Genomic DNA, 20,952 nt, shown 5'->3' on the forward strand with positions numbered 1-20,952 from the left:
CCATTAGTGATTACCATGGACCATTTTATTTTCACTGCAAAATGATGAATTTCTAAATTTGTCCTCCCTTTCTGTCAGTCTTTGTTAAGGAAGAGCTTCCCCTCATCAAATAGGCATGAACTACATTTCCTCCTAAAAAAATCATGATGCTTCTGAGTCTTTAATTACCAATTTTTGAAACAAGAGATGAAGTAACAGTCACTTCAGTGGTGGCAACTGAGATCTTACTCCTTTTCTGTTTTTGAGGATTACTGTGGACTTACTGACTTTGTTTTATACTCAGGGTTTTGTTTTTAAAAAAAAAAATCAAAGCAATTACAACTACAAAGTAGAATTTTTTTTAATTTGTTGAGGCTAAATGTGAAGCCTAAGTCCTAATGGAATGTAGATGGGAGGAGGGGCGTTAATCAGAATAATGTGGGTTTTTTTAAAGTGTAACATTATTAGAGATCCTAATCTCTTTTTTTAATTTATGAGATGCTCTTTTCTGAAAGTCTCTGAGTACCTTAACCAGAGTATAACTGAAAACAAGAATGTCAAAAAGGCACATTTAAATTGTTCTCAAAATCAATCAAAAATAATGAGGTGCTAGGAAAAAGTTGTATCCTTGATAATTACATCTATCAGTATCAGAAAACAAAAGAGAACAATCAGGAAATGACAACCCCACTCCCAAGTAGCACATTAAAAAAGGCTAATGAAAAAAAGTCTCTTTTAAAAATTGTACTAAATTAGCATTTCAAGTAAATTGACAACTTAAGCGTTGATAAAGGCCAATCTGGGGCCCAAACAATGGAAGTTCTGTTTCCACTTTTATCTACTTTTAAAAGAAATGATCTCACTTGACTTTTTTTTTGTTGTTGTTGTCTTCTGTATAAATGGAAGTCATTGTCCTAAGGGAGGTGACAGTCCTCCCGGGCTCCGCACAGGTCAGGGCACCCCTGGAGTACTGAGCTTTAATTGGGAGTTCTATTTATTAAAAGATTGACTTGGAGGAAACTAACGAGGATGGTGAAAGTTGCTCAAAACGAGGATGGTGAAAGTCTGCAAAAGGGTTAATGTAACTGTCATATTAGACAAGAAATTCAACCAGTTCTTTACAGCTGCAGAGCCTAAGGTTACAACCAATGGGTGAAAGTATCGGAAAAGCAGAGTTGAGCCTAGAATGAGGAAGAATTCCTTCATAAACTCAGCTGTACAGAGCTGGGATGGATTTACCTCCAAGGGAGTGAGCCCCGCCACCCTGCCCCCAGGCCAACGCTGTTCAGAGGTTATGTCTTTATGTCTTTACTTAAAGATGGTGTGCAAGAGAGGGACCGGCGGGCAGGGGTCTTCCAAATATTTTGCTAAGAGCCTATAATTATAAGAAGAAATGTTATAAAGGCCATTTTAAATTACTTTAAAAAAAAACTCATTTGAGGGTAAAAATGAATTTTGTACCATGGATTTAAAAAGAAAGCCATAACATATCCCAATCTGTGTATCACTGCTTCGTGTTTGGGAAATGTGAGAAGTGTGGCAAGGTGAAGTTTAAGCCACAGCATTTTAGGACCATGGTATTTTGTTTTTGATCACATTAAATTCTTACTCCGTCTAGCCCCAAATTTAGCAGCTTGCAGATAAGAATATGACTTTGGTAATAAGAATAGAAAGTAACATTTTAGATGCTGCCTTAAGAGTAGAATTAGTATTCAAATTTTCAGTAGTGACAAAAGCGTTTTCTTTCAATGATAAAAGAAAACTTAAATACATAGATCTTCAAATGTGTCAGTTCATTTTGAAGGCAATAGTAAGCGCTGGTGTTTTATTATTTCGGCTTGTCAAGTGATTTTATTCTTTATTATTAGACCAGGGGAAAAAAAAGTCCTAGTATATTCTGCCAGCATATTCATCAGTCATCATTTTTGGAGACAGTTTTCGACATAGTGTATGTTTTACTGTGCTAACAAGAGAAAAGACTAGCCATTAAGTTTATGTTTCTTTGTTTTTCAGCAAGGTCACATATCAGGAATAATGCTAGAAGTATGCTAATAAACAATATATAATGTAGGTCATCTGGGAGTAAGAAATATTTTCTAACTAGTTCTAAAGGGAAATATTGTGAAAAAGGGGATAGACGTTATTTACGCAACACATGTTGCTCTATATGTCACCATCAAAAGCATCTTGTAAACAGCTCGGCACAGTAAATCTTCCTTGGTGATTGTCAGGGTGTTTCAAGTCTGTGTTAGATTTAGACCCAGCACACTCAATTCACAATGTGCCTAATGTACAGAGCCCGTCAGACGACGTGGAAAGCTTCTATCTGCACCTCTGTGTTTTACAACCTCTGCTGCAGAATCAAATACTACATTAAGTGACAATAAGAAAATTTTACATTAACAGCGTTTATCATTTCAATCACTAAGGAAGGGCCGCTAAATTTTTGTGCTTAACTTTGATGTTGTTGAGTTCTTTAAAATTAGTTGTCGTTTACAGACTGATGTTTTCTGTCGTTACCATTAGTAAAACAACTTCATAGGACTGCTGATGAAACGGTAATTCTGTGAGAATGCCTTAACGAATAGTCATTGGTATGATTTTAGAAATGTCATTTTCTCACATTTGGGAGAGTTTCAGATGGATTATTTCATAATGGTTTATTTTGTTTTCCAAGGTGGTTTTTAATTGTAAAAACCAAGTTTCATCATAAAGGCTTTTATATAACTGTGTGCTAGAAAACGGAACCAACACGTTATTTATTGAGTTTCTCTAATAGGTACTGAACCATGGGGGGGACACAATAGCAAAGATGTGAAATCATAAAGGTTGCGTTTATCAGAGAGCCTCGCATTTAGAATCAGGAGAGCTGCTTTCTCTTCCCAGCTGTAAGGCTCTGTGATGTTAGGCAAATTTTTCTACTTCCTTGGACCTCAGTTTCTTTATTTATGATACAAGAATTATAATAAATCCTGCCGTATTCGCTTGACAGGACTTTCGTGTAAAATGATAAAATGGTGTTAGAATGTTCAATATGATACAGTTTCTTTATAGGAGAAAATATGTATTTAAATGCTAGTACTACATCTAAATTTCATTCTTCAGCTAAAAATTATCATCTCGAAATTTCTTAGCTGGATTCTGTGAATCTTAACTTACTGGCCATTTTGCTTAAGGATACTTAGACGCAACATCACAGTTCTGTTGGTCAGAATGATAGTATACCTGATCTTCAAAGACCTCGGCTTCTGAAACTCAGCCAGGTGCTACAGGTATTTTTTTGATACCAACTTCTGTGTTTGAGTTTAGGCATCTTTAAACATATCATGCCATAATTATGTGCCTTCCTTTTTTTCCAGCTGTTTGCAACTAAGTGTAGTGTTGAGATCAAGCCATAACATCATAGTAAGAAGCTCAGAGAACTTTGCCCAGGTGGCCCCCGCAGAAGCTTAGTTAACAACACATGTAAGACTAGGGTCTCAAGAAAATGCTATGAGTAGGTAGAGTTGGGTGTTTTTTTTGTTTTGTTTTGTTTTTTTGAAGAAAACAGTAAAAAGTGCATGTGTCTTAAGTAATTCTGTTATTACTTGTTTTCTCAGAAGAAGACCTATCAGTGCATCAAGTGTCAGATGGTTTTCTACAATGAATGGGATATTCAGGTGCATGTTGCAAATCACATGATTGGTGAGTGACGCTCTAAACCTTCTTACAGATAGATTTTTCTCCTCCTTGTGTACATCAATGCTTATATAATTAAACAGAGTTAAAGATGAATTAATTGTTCAGCCATCAATGATTTACCTAGGCATGATTGATTTTTTTATTACTATTATTAGGCGGGGTAAGGCGTTAGCACGGTTTATTTTCTGCAAGGGCCAGTTTAGACTTCTGCAGAGGATTATATATCTACTGCCAGTCAAAACACAGGTGATTAACAAATTAAACTTCTAATCATTTTTGCATTATTGAAAACTAACAGGAATGGTTAATGAACTGGATGTTAGCTTTCCATAGAGTTTTAGACAGGTTTTAATTTCAGAAGTTATTATGGTAATGGCACTGCTGTGTGTTGCTTAAGCATCTTTGTATCAAAATCTAAAGTGGTGAGTTTTTGTGATAGGGAAACATAAATAATTTAAATTGCCGTAAAATAGTTTTGTATATATGGTTTCAACAGCCTGGAAATAATCGTGATCATAAAGATCATGGAAAGAATTCAGTAATCATTTTTTATTCCCCACCAAATCTTTATAAAGCGGGTTGGGTAAAGATCTCTGAAGTCATTCTAGGCCAGTGTTTTCAGGGATTTTGCATTTCTTACGTGAGCTACAACTAAAAGGATCATTTTTTCACTTACTCACATTGTCCCATTATCCCTTAATTCCTCTGGGGTTACCTCCTATGTTTTTAATTTGATAAGCACTTAGTAATAACACTAAGAATTTTACCAGCCAATTAAACTTTATCAAGCAGATCTTTTTCTACTAGTAAAGTGACAATTGCTGTTACTTTATACTATTTTTGTTACTTATTCGTGTTTTTACACTATGAGGGTTTTATTTCATCCTCCTTTCACGGGTCTTTATAATGCTGTAAATAATTGTGATATAATAGTTTAAAAGTCTGATTGACCTTGTGGTCTCCTACTATCAAACTCTAAGACAAGAATGACGATTCAACATTTTAGACTCTGAAGTTATTTTCAGGGGTAAACAAGTTCTGTCATACACTGGTCAGCAGCATCCTGAGAACGTGCAGTGGCAGGGCTGCTCCAAATGTTGCTACCCATCATTAAAGCCAACCGGAACTTCTGATGCTCTTGTAGATACCAGTGTAGGTGAATTCAAAAGGGTGTCAGAAGATTGATTAATAGTTTTCAATAGGACTCGCCTTACAGTTTTCAAATGATGGTCTTTTAGGAGGATTATGGTTTATAAAAGACTTAAGTGCTTAATTATGTGAAATGGAACATAGGCATAACAGCTAAAATATTGATCACTTTATCGCTATGTTTTCCAGATTTAAGTACTAATATTATTAGCGATTTTCTTATACCTTAAATAGCATATTCTTAAATGCACCTGAATAGCATTGACAAGCTTTCCTGTGGAGAAGATAATGGCAACATGTAAGAGAGAGTCAAGTATTTTTCCTAGTTTCCCTTCTATGTTCGATTCCAAAAGAATACTCTATATAAATTTTTAAAATGGATTTTTTAGGAGGTGAGAGGGGGGTGTAGGTTCAAAAAAAGAAATCTTCTTGTCAAATAATAAATGTCAATATTTTCCATCTCTATTTCTTGAGTAGAGTTTACTGGAGACAGTCATTCACGATTCTGCATTGTGCTACAGTTTTCCATGGGCTTTCGTGAAAATATTTCTTGGAAGTTTGCAGCTTACGGAGAATTTAGTGCAACGCTGTGGGTCATGCTTCTGATTAGTTTTATTCTTTGTAAACATATTTTCGGCTCTGGACTTACTATTTATCTCAGGGCCCAGAAGAACAAACGGAATATATTTTCACCACAGTATTAATGTTCTTTTGCACACGTAGAATCTGAATGAAATGTCTGGCATGAGAGGAATTTTTGATTTTCCGATTTCAGTATCATTTGTCCAAGACATTCATTGGTTTGCCCTGGTCCTTTTTTTTAAATTGCTTTATACCTTCTCCTTTGTATTTCTCTTGATATCCCTTGCATCATTAGGGCTTCCCCAAAGCCTTCCCCTTCTACCTTATGGTGGATTAATATGACATGCACCTCCTCTTGGGATCCGAGCGTTTAACAATTCACCTTCCATCAGAGAAGCACGTTCTGTTCCTTGTCACAGAGGGCCTAGTTGTTTAATATTCATGCTATTTTTTAATAACAAAATATGCAATTCCCTTGCGCTTGAGACCTAAACAAATACATAGTATCCATTTAATTGTTATATCTGTTGACCGTGCGCCCAAGTCCTCCCACTTCATCCGTGCTGTTAGAGAGAGAGAATCTGTAACGGGAGGATGTCACAGAGGCTAAGATATCCCTTTTTAAAATCCCAGTGTGATGCTTAGTTTTTCAAATGAGGCAGGCAGCATTATTTTGTTGGCTAAAATACCTCCATCGAGGGTAGGTATTTTTAGGTTGTGTCTCTGTGTATGTTTTTTGTCTAATCAAAAAATAATCTCAACTAGACATTTAGCAGAGAAGAGGGATTAGAGGCTCTCTGAAAAGCCTCTTACTCTTTTTGTTAAGAGGGTATGTCGTGCTTTTACGGATTTTGTTTTCCATTTCAATCAGTCTGGAGGAAGAATTATGTCACCTGATGGAAAACAAGGTCTGCAGATGACCCAGTAAGGTGTAACTTTAAATTCCTTCTTTAACCAAGTCATTTGCATTTGCTTCTAGGTAGCACACACATTTTCATGCAGTTTCAATGTCAGGCAACCTCCATGCTTCTTTCGGGACGTGCTGGTCTCAGGCTACCTGCCAGGGACATTCGTGAAAGGAAAACCATCCGTGTTTCTACCAGGTACACACTGGAGTTGCTCTGCCTAAGTGCCGTTCTGCAGCTAGGTGTGGACACATGGTTTGAGTTGCAGGAATAATTACTCAAAGTGCATTCATTTGGGATTTGACTTATGTCTGTTAAGGAAAAAAAGAAAACCTCTCTCTCGATCACATTTTGACACAGTTTTAGTAAGAAATGAGACCAGTGACTGTTTAGAGGTTTCTCTTCTTTACGCACACACACACACACAAAAGAACTACAAAACATTTTAACAGCTTTCCTGGGGGAAAGATTTCCCTCTTTTAAAGTCTGTACAGATGAGAAATTTTTTCTTGTCTTCCTTTGTTCCTTGCACATAGTTTACGTTGGCTTTTGACCTGCGGAGACAGAAAGAAGTCATGGTGTATTATTCGTTTAATTCATTATTCACTCACCTCTTTCGTTCAGCACAGTAAATATTTATTATTTTCTTCCTCTTTGAGACTTCTGTTATTATTATTATTTGATATGGATTAGCACAAATAGTGATGAAACCAGAGAATGTAAATGTGTTTAACCCAGCAAAGGGATTGCCTCATATAAAATTATGAGGCTCACCAGCAGTAGAGTAAATTTGTAAGTGCTCTGAATAAAGGGCTGTTAGGCATGCGATAATATAAAGAGATGACATTGCCAAGAACTATTTATGAGAAGCTTAATTTTTTCACTCTGATAATTCTTGACCAATAATTACCAGCCTCTAATTATCTATTTTAGTTAGAAAGAAATTTCGATCACTACAGAGGTTGGCATTGCAACTAGCTCATAAATCCCCAAAGAGACCAATGTGTTCCAAACAGCCACAAACAACTGTCTCATGAAACACAGTGAGCAAATTGCGAGCGGCTGGTGGTAGACAACCAGCGGTACGCTCACCATCGAAGGCCAGTCAGCTTGACAAAGAAATGATCAAAGGGGAGAAATACCATTATCCTTGGAACTGATCACTTACAGTCATGGACTTTGGAGGACGAGCGGTCAGGGTAGAGCCATGGCCGTTTCTGACACTCCCTTTCAAGGTTCTCAGATGGAGAATATGAAAGAAATGAGTATCAATCATTAACCCAAGAATTGTTGTACAAAATGTCTTGGAAATGATTACCTAATACGTTTTATTTTTTTCCTATTTTTAATCTGATCAGAAAGAGCAGTGTTGTAATGGCAGAGTTGTATCTAAGGTGGCAGAGTATAGGAAAATCCACAAAGGGTCACTAACAAATGTGTCCCAGATGGATCAAGGGTGATGCTTAGAGCATTTGGGGGAAACAAATGTATTTCTCTTTTAGAAAAGCAAAGCTAGAATTTGGGACTATAAATGACAGCTAATATGAAAACACTGATGCAAAGATATTGACTATTTTTATTCAGATCTCTAATACTCAGTGTTTTATAGATAGTTACAATTTTTAAAAGATCATGAAAATATTCAAGCCTTCCTCAGTGCATGTGGAAAGATAGCTACCCTATGTGTTGTTACATGTGATACAAATCACTGATATGAGGACAAAAAGAATGCATAGATCAGTTTTGTACAGTGTGGTGAAATTTTAGTCTGTTCTTGTGTTAAGTGACATTCATATGTTCTGCAATTTGTTTGATGCCCAAGGTCACAAATGGCATTCTTTTCCTTCCGTTTCTTTAGTGGACAGTGTGCTCTGTGACTCATCTTCATTACAGTTTTGTGACATACAGCATCACCTCTGCAACATTTCAGCTTGAGTGCTCTTGCTTTAGAATAGACTAAAACCAGTGTTTTGAGGTCGTAGCTGTTTGGGATTTTATATGTCTGAAGGGGAAATAGCCAAAGAGATGGATCTCTGCATAGGAAGATAAAGGGCCATGTTGCCCTTAAACTCTCAGCCTTCGTTGGCCGCTTTAAAGAAACGAATAGAAATGAATCTACAGTAATGCGTATATGTGTCCACCTGCACTGCCCCAAGAAACTCAAAGTCCTTAGGTTCTTTGGCGTTTACGTGAATTCTAAATGAGAGAACTAGTGAATTTTCTTAAAGTCATCTTCAGTTGATTGCTTACAAAACTCAGGGAATTAAGAAACAAGCATTTGGTGTTAAATATCATGAAATACTGGCTTATTTCATCAAGAGCTGGATTAAAAAAGATGAAATCTGGGCGGTTTAATGGTAACAGAAAGCTACCCTCATGTGGGCAATGCCGGCTTATTTGAAAAGCCCATAAAGGGCTTCTACATGGACCATACGAAAGGGATACTTTCTCTTTAATAGCCATCTGTACAGGAGCGATGAGAAGTGGGCCAGGTCATCTCTCCTCAGCTGTCATGGTATTAACGTAGGTAATGGGGCAAGCTCGGCGTTCTGCTGGGTGTTGTTTTTCATAGATGTTCATCGATTTACACAGATAATTCTATTTATTTCTTAGAGTTGGTCCAAGTGAACCAGGCAGAATAACAAACACCAAAGCATTTCAAATGACTTTATCTTTGTTTGCCACGTAACTTTTGTCTAAAAAATGGTGTCACACCTACTGTGCAGATGGCTGCATGATTTGTAAACCAGCCAAAACATTTAAACAAATGTGTGATCTGGGGATAGATTAAATAAAGGATAAAATGGAGTGTGGGCCACAAATTCTAATAATCAGATGATTTTAAGTTGTGTGCAGTGTGAAGGGATGGTCACAGTGATAGCAGGGAAAGCTTGCCAATGACAGCAAGGTGCCTTACAGATCTCAGGATGGCGCCTGTGGCCTGGTAGGCCTCAGTTTGAGAACCACACATTTGCTGTACAGCTGGCAGCTCTGTATGGGGACATCTGATAAAACTTACGTAAAATGAAGTGTTATTGCTTCATATGAAATTGTTCAGAGAGGGAATTTGCAGACAGTAACTGAAAACAGAATTCATGGTACCAATGAAGCAGACTGTAAATATGAGGAGGGCTTAATTATCTGCGCAATTTAACAAAAATTCAAGATGTATTCAGAAAGGACATACGCGGGCATAAATAGAACATAGCTGCAGCGTTTACCAAGTGCAAAAAGGGGACACAGGAACTTGTCAAGCCTCCTCCACGACCAGCCTTCCTGAAAACAAAGACAATTTAGTATAAGAGCAGAAAGACCTTTTTAAAAAATAAAAAAACAAACAAAAAAACCCCATCTTTTTTGGAATAAGACACAATTTTCAAGAGCTCATCTTGATTTTTGGGGGTTCTTATTTCTGAAGCTACTTTTAAAGAAAATCTTGGAGCCTCTCTTTTAATTTCAGTGTTAAGCTATTAAAAGAAAAAGCAGGAGTTTACCCCTGTTTTGTGTTTTGGCCTGTGTCTCGCAGCTTTGATTTACAAGAGTGAAAACTACTGGCAGCGGAGTTTACAGGCCCCCATAGAAAGCCTCTTAGCCATTTCTTGTGATGTTAATTTTCTGTGAGGCTGAGGGTGTTGACCCAGCCCACCAAAGACAGATGGAGGATGCAGTTTCTTGTTACGTTTTAGAACACACTGTCCTAAAAGAGACCTCAGAAGAATGTGGTACAGGACGCCAGCCTTCCTTCCTAGGCTCCGTACAGAGACTCTGGGCGCAGTCTGTGCCAGATGGAAAGTTCCACGTGGCTGTCTGAGACCCGCTGGTGGGGCTTCTGGCCCTGGTTTTGTCCTCTCCTTTGACTTGCTGTAGAATCTGCCCCAAGCGTATCCTGTTCCCACTCACTGTTTGCTATGTTGATTATCAAAGGTGGGTATCTGTTTCTGTGTGACGTTTGCAAAACATTTCAGAATGGAGGACAGGGAGAGTCTTCTGCCATCAGTAATAAGATCGACCCCTGCACACATACACACACGCACACACACACCCCCACACCCACATACACTCATGCACACACCCACACACGCTCAGACACACGGGCCAGATACACATATGCGTCGTGACCTATTTCCACAGGATCGGTTCAGACACAGAGAAAGAAAAGGCCTCTGATGACCTATTTCCATAGGTTATTTCCTGGTTGCGGGGCCATTCAGAGCCGTAAACAAAGGAAAGAGAGCCAAGATGGAGAGTGGGTGTTGAACTTTAGCTGCTCAGATTGTTGCATTTGGTGAGCTGATGAGGCTTCCTAGGTCACCTTTAGAATTATGCCTATGACAGCAGTAGCTACCTGCCAAGATTGCAAGGTATCTCACAGCTCTCAGGATGGCGCCTGTGGCCCGGTAGGCCTCAGTTGGAGGGGTACACATTTGCTGTACAGCTGGCAGCTCTGTATGGGGCAGCCGTGTGGGCTGTTAGGGAGCTGGAAAGGAGACAAGCATGAAATTTCTTCTAACCCCAACTCTGTTTTTCTGTACTGTTGGCTGCTTCTCAGTTCCTTGACAAAAAAACCAATCAGGCACCCTTTAATCCGCCTGTGATTACCACTGGTATAAAAAGAGAAGCATAATGAGGAAAAATGCCTCGTTTTGTTGCCTTCAAAAGCCAACAAATTGGAGTTAACTTGACAGGAAGTGGCTTAATAATTAGATTATTTATTTATTCCTGACACATATCCCCCTGTTACTAGTCTCAGGAGACCCTGTAGATGGTACGATTTTCAAGCTGCCATTACTTCGCTGTCTTCTGTCTTCGCTGAACAAAGAAGCTACTGTCTATCAGTCAATTAAATGCACTCTTTAAGCAGAGGCTGCGAAGTCCTCAATGGAGGGAGCCCTGGGACACTGTGGCTGATGATTCCTTTCTCTGTACTGTACATCACACTCAACTGCAGTCCCCGCAGAGATGGAATAAAGTCATGCATTAAAATATCACTTGTTGATTTGTTTGCTAATGAAGAGCCATTGAAATGTTTGTGTGTTTCTATGGCAAAATTGTTGATAAAAGGGCCTACTTGCCTGCCTATCTCGGTTCATCTGCCGTGAGTGCTTATTTAAGAATTATTAAAATTAAATTCAACAAACCACAGAATTAAAAAAAAAAAAACTGAGATAACAGGAGTTCTCTTACTGTTTTCATCCCAAGAAGTGAATAAAGGCAGGAAAAATTGAGAGACGGCACCGTTTCCCTCCCTTGCACACGTTGCATTCATCCAAACGCCTTGTTTTCCCTGACATAAACGTGTAAGTCTTTTTCAGAGAGTCTGGGAGCCACCTGCTTTTAAGTAGGAAAAGATATCAGAATCTCTTTGAGAAATAGCGTACTTAGAAATTTTTGAAAAGATGAATTGGCATTTTTGTTAGCCGTTTCCCTAAGTCGGTGAAACAGGCCCAGACGGTTTTCTAGAGAGCTTAGTGGGGGCTTTTATAACCAAACTGAGAGAACACGTGTGACACGTCCCAGCCACATGGATTGTGCAGAAATCTGACTTTCCTTCCCTGCATGCTCCTCCTCCAGTTTTTTTTTTTTTCTTTCTTCTGTTTCCTTTTCTCAGCATTAGTTTATTTCCATCCAAGTGGTGGTGACTTTCAACCACCGCTTAGTCAAGGTTTTTATCCCCTCATATAGTCATCTGCTTCTTACTACTTCCTGTTTACTCTGCGCAGCGCATGCCTTTGCTGGACCTCCCTGGCTCCCACTAATTGGTGTTCTGTTCTAAGAGGACATCTGGTGGGTGGGAGGGCTAGAGCTCTGTGTCTAGGCTGAGAGACTCAGATAATGTTGTGACGGCTCTCTGGTGAAATATTTCTCTACGGCTCTGCCATTGAAAGGAGTCAATTTGGAATTTAAACCAAGGCTGCACTGAACACTGAAATGTGTCCCCTCTTCTTCCCATCAGGCTTTGTAAATGTAATCAAGGCTCTACCTGTAGTTTTCACGATTACCTGACACAACAGGCTGTGAGGAATTAATTCAAGCATCATCAGATGGCCGTATTCCTTGTCCCTACCCTGTTATTCCAAGTCATTTTGTTAGAAAAAGCTGAGGTACTCGGAGGTGTTCTATAATAGAAAATGAATTTGAAACCCTTTCATTAATTGGTGATTAATATATTTCAGGATTAGTTTAAGCAGGGCCCTACCTCCTGCCCAGTCAAGTATGTTCTGGTTAATATCCAATTATCTGCACCTTCGTAGTTATTATGTCTTAATATTTCGGATATGATAACCAGAAACTTGAGAGTCATGCTAATGAGGAGCATAGAACAAGAATTAACCAATGACACACTCAATGATCCTTGGTGAGGAAAGAATCTCTCTTTTCCCCTGAACACATTGCTTCAGCGTCTTCTGGGCACCGACTGAAAAGTAAGACTTTCAACCACAGGAGCCAAGAAATTGGAAGAACAAATCGTGCCCCCTTTGCACTAACAGTCACCTGAATGTGCAGTGTTAAAGTTCACCTAGCCACATGGTTTAAATTCATTTTATGGAGAGTCAGAATAGGGAACAAGAGAGCCGATTCCTCTTTCCCAAACAGGAAACATCATGTCCTTTACCTTTTCCTTTTAACAAAGCCACAAGTTGTTACCTCTTCCGAGGATGTTTTAATTTCGATTAATTCAAAATGCCTTTAATAGTTCACTAAGGAAACACCTTTCCCTGCTCACTTTGATCCTTCCCCCAACCCCTGTCCCATGTACCACCCTGCTGTACGCATGATCCACCTCTATTTAATTTTTTTACAGGTCATTTCTCTGTTGTACAGTCTGACGCGGCTACCCCAGCAGTGCCCGCGAGGGTGGCGTGTGCCGCTTCGAGCCCCATAGCTTTCAGCTGTGCGCGCTGTCCGTCCCCCCCCTCTACATGCTGTATTGTAATGAAGCAACATCAGTAAATTGCAGTGAAGGGTGATTGTTGCACAGGGATGACTACTACACCTTGGGGTCCATTTGCACCAGATTATTCTTTTTATTGTTATTATTACTTCCCATCTTCTTTACTCTCCTGCTGCCGAACTTGCTCTTGGCCACCGGTGTGACACAGAGGGGATCTTAAGGAACATTGTAGGCAGCCTGTTTTCTCTTAGGCACATACCAATCACCATTCAGTTCCAAACCCGGATACCCTGGGTGGCCTGGGGGCCTTTATGGACACTCCTGTCCTCTGTGGACTTTGTAATATTCCTCATCCTCATCTTCTTAGAAGAACAAATTTACTGTGAGTAAAAGTGACCCTTTTCTTTTCTCACGTTTCGTGTAGATGTTCTAAATTTTTCGTCAGGATGATCAACTCATTTGCCCCTTCCCCCAAAGAGATTTAATAATTTACCAAGGGAACTTAAACAGGATCGCTGTTTAAGGAGAAGATTTGTATTTTCCGTATCTTCTTGGGCTTCCTTAAAACACAGAATAAAGTCATTAAGAATATTGTAAATGTTAGTAATATCTCTTTACAAAATAACCTATTTCCTGCTTCCAATCAACTGCTGTCACGCAGTAACTAATAAAAATAGAACAAGGATCCTGTGTTTTTATGAAACAGAGTTATGAATAATGTTTGAGCCTGGGGATAATTATATGTGAATTTTAGGTGACTATTCATCCCTTTTTTTTGGTCATATTTTAATACCTGTGTCCATTTGGTTTTCCAGATCGTTAGGGCAGCTGTTGCTCTGTCTTTCTTTTTCTAAGGCTGGGCTGATGTGCAGCTTTCAAACTAAGATCTAGAATTAGAGCTGACACACCTTCAATTGAACTATCAAGTCTTTTAGAACTGCTTGGCCAGTGACGCCAGCCCCGCGCTATTCATGTGTACACACTTCCGATTGGGGGCCAGAGAGCATTGATTTTTAGCTGTCATTTCTAGTGCACATACTGTAGAATTGAAATTTAAACCTTAATCCACTCAGTAATGCAATTAATTTTTAATGTGCAGTAATACTGATTGAAATAGCCTGAATTTAGTAAGTCACCACAAAACATTTTCAAAAGCAAGAGTCTCCACTGAGAAGAGAGGGGAGGACGGGTAATCATTGTTACAGTGTTTACAGGATAAACGCTAGGCTGTAGGCCTTCAGTGCAAAGGGAGTGTTCTTTAAAACAGGCTGTAGTGTATCTCTTTGTGAATAGAAATATTTTTTTCAGAGAGGATTCCTACTTTCTACCCACTGGAACAGGCTACAAAATTTCTGATTAACTTTTTTTTAGCATAGTTTTAGTTAAACTCGTCTTAACAGCCTATAGGCAAAGATTGTATCAACCCATTTTTTTAAAAAAATGCAATTATGAGTAATTGCAAATGAAATTACCTGCCAACAATGTCATGGTCAAAAGCAGCATCTCAATGGGTAATGTCATTATGTGATGTGTGTTTGAGATACTGTTTCCAGGTTTGATGAGCACATGTACTTTATCAGCTGTGTGTAAACCTGCTACCTTGTTTTGGTGTATGTATGTTCCTGTGAACCACAAATACTCCCCATTTTATTTCAAACTGTGTTCCTTTAGCTTTTGCCTGATCTTTCAAAGTGGCCTTTTAAATGTTTTGTGAGGATTTTTTCTTTTCTTTCCTAGGTCAGAGTAAAGCAGATTTTGAACAGTAAAACCAAATTGGTTTCCAGTCATTTCTACACTAAAAAGGTTCTCTAACCACATTTATCTGCTAGTAAATGAGGACTTTTTAAAATGCATCAGTTCTACTGATGAATGGGCTTGCAGAGTGTTCAAAACGAGCAGAAGTGTTGAGTTTTAGAAAAAAAGGCAAGCACTGTATATCATGCTTTCATGGCTCCCACGTTATAGTATTTAATAAGCCGATAGTGCTGTTAAATATTTAGTAAAGGTTCCCTCATAACCCTGCCATCTATTCAAATGGGATTTGAAGACATTTTTGCAGCACATAAGTAAAAATGATGTTACAGAACCTGAAGCAGTGGTAGCGTGGCATATTATCTAAATGAAGTGTCGGTAACATGGTTCAAATGAGTTCAGCAGATTCACATCTATGAAATACCTAAATCAATTCAGTCTTCGGACTGAGGGTTTGAACTGGCTTTCATTTTGTCACTGTTAAGTCAAAGTGCTGTTGGGATTATTTACATAGAGTCTTAAAATGACATTATAGCCTGTTTGTAAAAAAGGAGACTCCTGCGTTGTAATGATTTTAAGCCATCCCAGTATCAGTTGAGCTTTGTAAGAGACATTTTTTTTCTTTTTCACTGAATAGAGGCAAAGGAAGAAAAAGGGACGAGGGAAAATCAATTTATAGTTTATTCAGAGCATATTCTCAAGTCAAATTGGGGTATGGTCAGTGAAATCTTCGCCACAATCAGTGTGGGTATGCCAAGGCAAACACTGACTATCAGACAGGTCGCATGCACACTGATGTAATGCAAAATGGATCATCCTTACCCTTTTTTTCTTACAGTATTTGAGAGTTATTATCCAAATAACAATTGTCCTTTTAATATGGAATGAAATTTGGTTTGTAGGATCCTTGGTGAAAATATTGCCAGTAAATCCTATGCTGACATCGCGGCTGTCATCATGTTGGGGGCTTGGAATTCACATGTGACGCTTTCAGCGTTTAATAGTATTATTCATTTTGAAAGTGCAAAGATAAAGGCTGGTAGTTTTGTATGTAATGCATTTGGTTCTTCTAGGAGCTTGTTTCCTTGATTCTAATTTTCATCCTGTTTTATATGCAGCCAGTGACCACAGTATTCATTCAAACTGCACCGAGACACATCTCATCTGTAAAGCATGGCTTATGGATCTTATTTACTATTTGTATTCACATAAGAAGATACATAGGATTCATATGATTGGGGGGGTGCATTTCTTTTTCGAGCTATGTATATCGCATGTATGGTTCAGATCAAGAATTTCATAATGAAGAAAGGATAAAGGAGATAGCTTTTTAGGTATATATATAGGAAGCAGAAGGGCAGGAGAGTGACACAGGGTTCATATGCAGGTGTGTTTAATATGCGTTGCTTGTTGTATGTTGACCCCAGGTTACAAGAGTAGAAAATCCCATTTTCCAGCTTGTTTCAAATGTAGTAAAAATGCTGCTTCAGTTGCTTTATGCTACTCACATTGGGAAAGGTGCTTATACTGTGATAATTATCATCAAGGAATATTAATGCGTTCAGCATTTGTAACCCAAAAACTCATTATAGCTTAAGCTGTGCATCATCTGTGAAGAGAGAACTTTGCCAGAATTCGCTCTTCACAGGGGTTGCCTCCTGCTTGCTGCAGAGTGGTCAGACTACTGCAAGAGGTCACTTCGGCTATTTTTGAAAGCTGAAGTTTTGCAATTCTTGAATCACCACCTTCTGTCTAAAAAGCTTCATCGTTCTTGCTGCAAAATGTCCTCCTTCTAATTGAACGTGTGGGGAAGTGCAAATTAATAATAATAATAATAATAATAATAATAATAATAATAATAATAATAATAATAATAATAATAATAATATAAGAGCTAACTGTGTCTTGTTATGCAGAATCCAGGAGGGTCGGCACATAGATTCCATACCAAGATAATTGAAGTATTGGTGTCTTGTCTTCTGTCATTGAGCAAAGGGATTCATTTACACCAGTTTCCTTAATGCAGGTGCCCTTGGGTTTCAGATAGAAATGCCCCCACTGGGGCTCCACTTCACAGCCCTCTGGCTGGAAATTGTGTAAATAAGACTGCAGGGTCAGCCTCCCTTTTTCAGCAGCAGTGTCCTTAATTAGTCTGTGACAGCCTTTCACAGGAGCCTGCCCTGTTCCTGGGATCGTTCCTCACACATCTAAGGCATCTGACGCATAGATAGAGGTTTTTGTATGTTTGTTTAAAGTCATTCCTGGGGGGGTGGATGCTGACATGATGGGAAGGAAGAATCTCTGGGTGTGTCCAGAATCCTGTAACTTCATCTGATCAAAAGATCTGGTTAGGCAGCTCCTTTGTAAATTGTAAGTGGTTAGTTTCAGAAGAACATTGTGCCCTCGCCTGAGGTGGGCAGCTTGTTGAAAAGGAGCTGTGTGCCTGTGATATTTTCATGTGAGTAAGCCCGTTACACTTCTCCCACTGATCCATGTCTTGTCATCTCCCATAAGCACCCTGCTCCGTGCTGCATGTCATGGTTTGCGTTAGGCCAGGCAGAGAGCTCTAATACTCAGTTCTATCAGGCTGTCTGGCTTTTGCAGGACTGCTGTGTGTCTGAGGTCAGACTGTGAACCTGGCCTTGCTCCTGGGAGGACTAGAAAAATATGTTTCATAACTTCCCGTAGACCTATGCGGAGAGTAAGAAGCAAAGCCAGGAAGCCCATAGGCTCAGTTTCGATGAGCTGTGAGGCTGGAATTCATCAAGCAGGGAAGCTTACTGCTGTTTAGGAAGCTTCCTCACCGTAAGCGAGGGGTCACGGCCATGGGTGCCCGGCCGGTCAGAGCTGAGGGCACTGAGGGACAGGCTAATCATTCAAATAGCCCAGCAGGCACAGACACAAAGGCTGATAATCTGGAGTCAACATGCTGAAGTAAAACCTTACTTCCCTTTTAAAATCCCTTCCGAGCAAGGATATTGATAGACGAGGGCCCAAATTCGGGGACGATGTTGTATACTTGTTCCACTGGAAGCAATTTGTTTTTGCTGTGTTTTGGTTTGGTTTGTTGGTTTGATGTCTGAATGGGACAGAATCTTCACCTTATACACTTGTTTGCTGGAGCACTAATGCCACAAAATGGATGAATGTCCTGAAACTGAGACCTGTTCTCAGCAGAGCTGGGCAGGGATGCTGACAGCCTCGTTGAGGGATACAGCGGTGGCAAGTCTTCTGTGAGGATGTAAACTTAATAATCTTTATGAATTTTGAGCAACTCATAACTCCACTTCCTCACCCAAAGAAGCATTATGAAAAGATTGCTTCTAAATCCTTCAGACAGTCTCCACACTCATGATAGATGCTGTCCCCTTTACCTTGAGGCGTTGGAAATGAATGTGGGGATTTTTTTTGGCAAGAGATAAAAACGTATACTTTAGAAGGAGCAAATTGCATTTTCATGTTTAGGTTCACGATTTGCACTTGATGTGGTAAGATCCAAATGTGAAGAATTGCTTCTGACATTATTTCCATGTCTCCTGCATCCTAGGATCCTTGCGTTACTACACTGAAGTGCACCATTGTGTGGGATAGATGTGATGTTGGAAACCTGGCAGTAGGAGAAGATTGCATTCTGTGTCCAGGCTGTTTCGGTTAACTGTAACTTCCTCAGTTACTGAAACAGCTTAAATTATCTTAGCGATAACACATTCAGTAAAATTGTGTGCAAGTCTGTGTGTCTTTGAAGAAAAAAAATTATAATCTTCCTAGTTGTGTGGGTTTGTTTAGAGGCCAAAAGAAAAAAGCTTTTATTTCTTAATGAAAAGGTAATTTTAACTTTCTTTAAAGGTCTGTTTTACCTAACCTATATGTTGAACTATCACGTTATGTTATTAACTAAAATTTAAAGTACATTCATGTCAAAGGTCTTAAATTAGATGGCTGATTTCTGAATTTTAATTCAAATTTTGTCAGTAACTAGTTTCCTAATTTTAATGGCCTTTCTTTAAAAGAAATTTTTGTAGTTTTCTTTGTGTATTTAAGTGTGTGTGTGTGTGTATGTGTGTGTACATGTCTGTGTGTAGACTCACTGCCAACCTTCTTCACCAAAGACCTGCTGGGGCACCACTCTCTGTCTTGTGTTCAACGTGTTTCCAGCAGCTTAGAGAGAGAGTTTAAAAGTGAAATGAAAGCCATGGAGCTTATATTGGAGTCTGATGTTTGAAAGAGAGATACTGGAAAAGGATGTTTCTTGGCTTGGCTCCCTTTTTAGATGTAATTGCTGCTTCATTAGGACTTGGAAGAGTTTCCTGTGGTTAAATTTAATCAAATGGCTCAGAATAACAAACTTGTACACTCAAAATTCCAGGACAGTTCTGTACGTGAAACATGATTTTCCTAAATTTAAAACACAAACACACACACACACACATCACTGCACCAACAACTGGCTTGTGAAGCGCTATGTGGTACCACCTCAGACCAAATTCCTCCTCGTTACTGGCAGTGAATTGATAAATGATCACGTGCTGAAGTGTAAGTTGTAAGAAATACATCTCACAGGGTCTGTGGTTGGTTGGTTTTTGGTAAAAACCAAAACAGACGTGTCTTGAGTGCACTAAATAACTGCACTTGAATAGACCTCAGCCATTTATTCCTGGAGCTGTGACGTGAGGTTGTGTCACTCTTCCCAGCAGACAGATGAGGAAATCCAGGCTTGAGGATCTGACCCTAACCTACAGGGCCAGCAAGCGTGCATCGTCTAGGAGACAAACCCGCATTTTACTGAAGCCTCTGCATCACTTTCCAGCCTTGCAGTGGTAATCTTGCCCCACATGCACAGGTTGTGCAATTTGAAAGCCTCTGTTGAGGTTTGAAGTGATTTCCTTTGCTATCGTTGCATCGAAGCCCGATCCTAATGCCCATTTCTAGGCAATAAGTTCAGCTGGTTACAGCAAAAATTTTATATTTCCATTAAAAGCAGTAATTGAGGACTTAGCCCGGTTATTCCTTTTATTTACATCCTTAAACCTGAAAGTGCCTAATATATTTCTGCTTCAGAATTCTTTGGAAATTGAAGGAAATAGGTAATGAAATAACAAAAGGTGGATAATAAGTTCAGTGTTAAGAGACGTGCGTGTGGGACATGCCAACCAATGAAGGTGCGGTGCAGGAAAGCTCACGGTTCTGCAAAACAGCAGGTGATTATTATATTCATGTTTTTTGAAAAGTGAGTCCATAGACTTAAATAACATTAGCTTTGCTCTGAAATGATGTTTGGAATTCAGAATCACACACCTGATAGGGTGTGAAAACACGCATGTGGCATCCAGATTCTGATAGCACGAGCTGCCTAATACATGTCAGAAACGGGGCGTTGCCTGGAAAACGCCCACATTTCTGGAAGCCTCTTTCTATAGGTGTCTATACCTGAATCCACTCTTAAGAAGATTATGCAGGGAGTAATGCCGTTATCACACATTCATCTGAACATGCAGAATGCAGCGGCACAACCGTGTGCAGTCTGACAAGACAATTTACGATGCTTATCACAGTTGCTCTTTTAAAATAGGCTTTTGAACCAATGATACAATTTATTAGATGCCAAAGTGTGTTATTAGGTAGAGAAAGAGAATGAAGAAGGACACTCGACATGAATAGTTTGGTACATATTGTAGACGCTGCTCCGTTGGGCAAAGGGAATCAAAACTTGCTCTAAATTTTAGTCACAAAACAAGAGCAAAATTGTGCAGGTTTTCCTCCCAAAATCCAGGAGGAACAATGGCCAGTAAAATGAAACTGCCATCTGGGTCTAGATGAGAGGTCATTGCCAACTCTTCATTGATGCTGGTAGAAAGCTTAAAATTCTGATGATGCATCCTTGTTTTGTAAGTGTTCTTGCAATTGGAGCCGCTAAACTGATTTTAATTTTTATTACAGATGATATTTTGTCTAACCAGAAAGTCTGGCCATGCAGTGAATATAAGCCTGACTAAAATTTATCTTAAAGCAGTC

General features: G+C 39.2%; 1 protein-coding gene across 4 annotated transcripts in view; it reads left to right on the top strand.

Annotated features, from left to right (window-relative positions):
- ZNF521 (zinc finger protein 521) overlaps nucleotides 1-20,952 on the top strand; it is a 262,731-nt gene that overhangs the window by 136,332 nt on the left and 105,447 nt on the right. For 3 of the 4 annotated variants that reach the window (XM_064481533.1, XM_031439039.2, XM_031439038.2), the window contains one exon: nucleotides 3,579-3,663. In XM_064481533.1, coding sequence (XP_064337603.1) covers nucleotides 3,579-3,663 — 85 coding nt within the window. The remainder of the gene's footprint in view (nucleotides 1-3,578; nucleotides 3,664-20,952) is intronic. The other variant, XM_064481532.1, reaches the window with a different exon arrangement.

The sequence above is a fragment of the Camelus dromedarius genome, chromosome 32 (genome assembly GCF_036321535.1).
Source record: "Camelus dromedarius isolate mCamDro1 chromosome 32, mCamDro1.pat, whole genome shotgun sequence".
Classification (NCBI taxonomy): Eukaryota; Metazoa; Chordata; class Mammalia; order Artiodactyla; family Camelidae; genus Camelus; species Camelus dromedarius.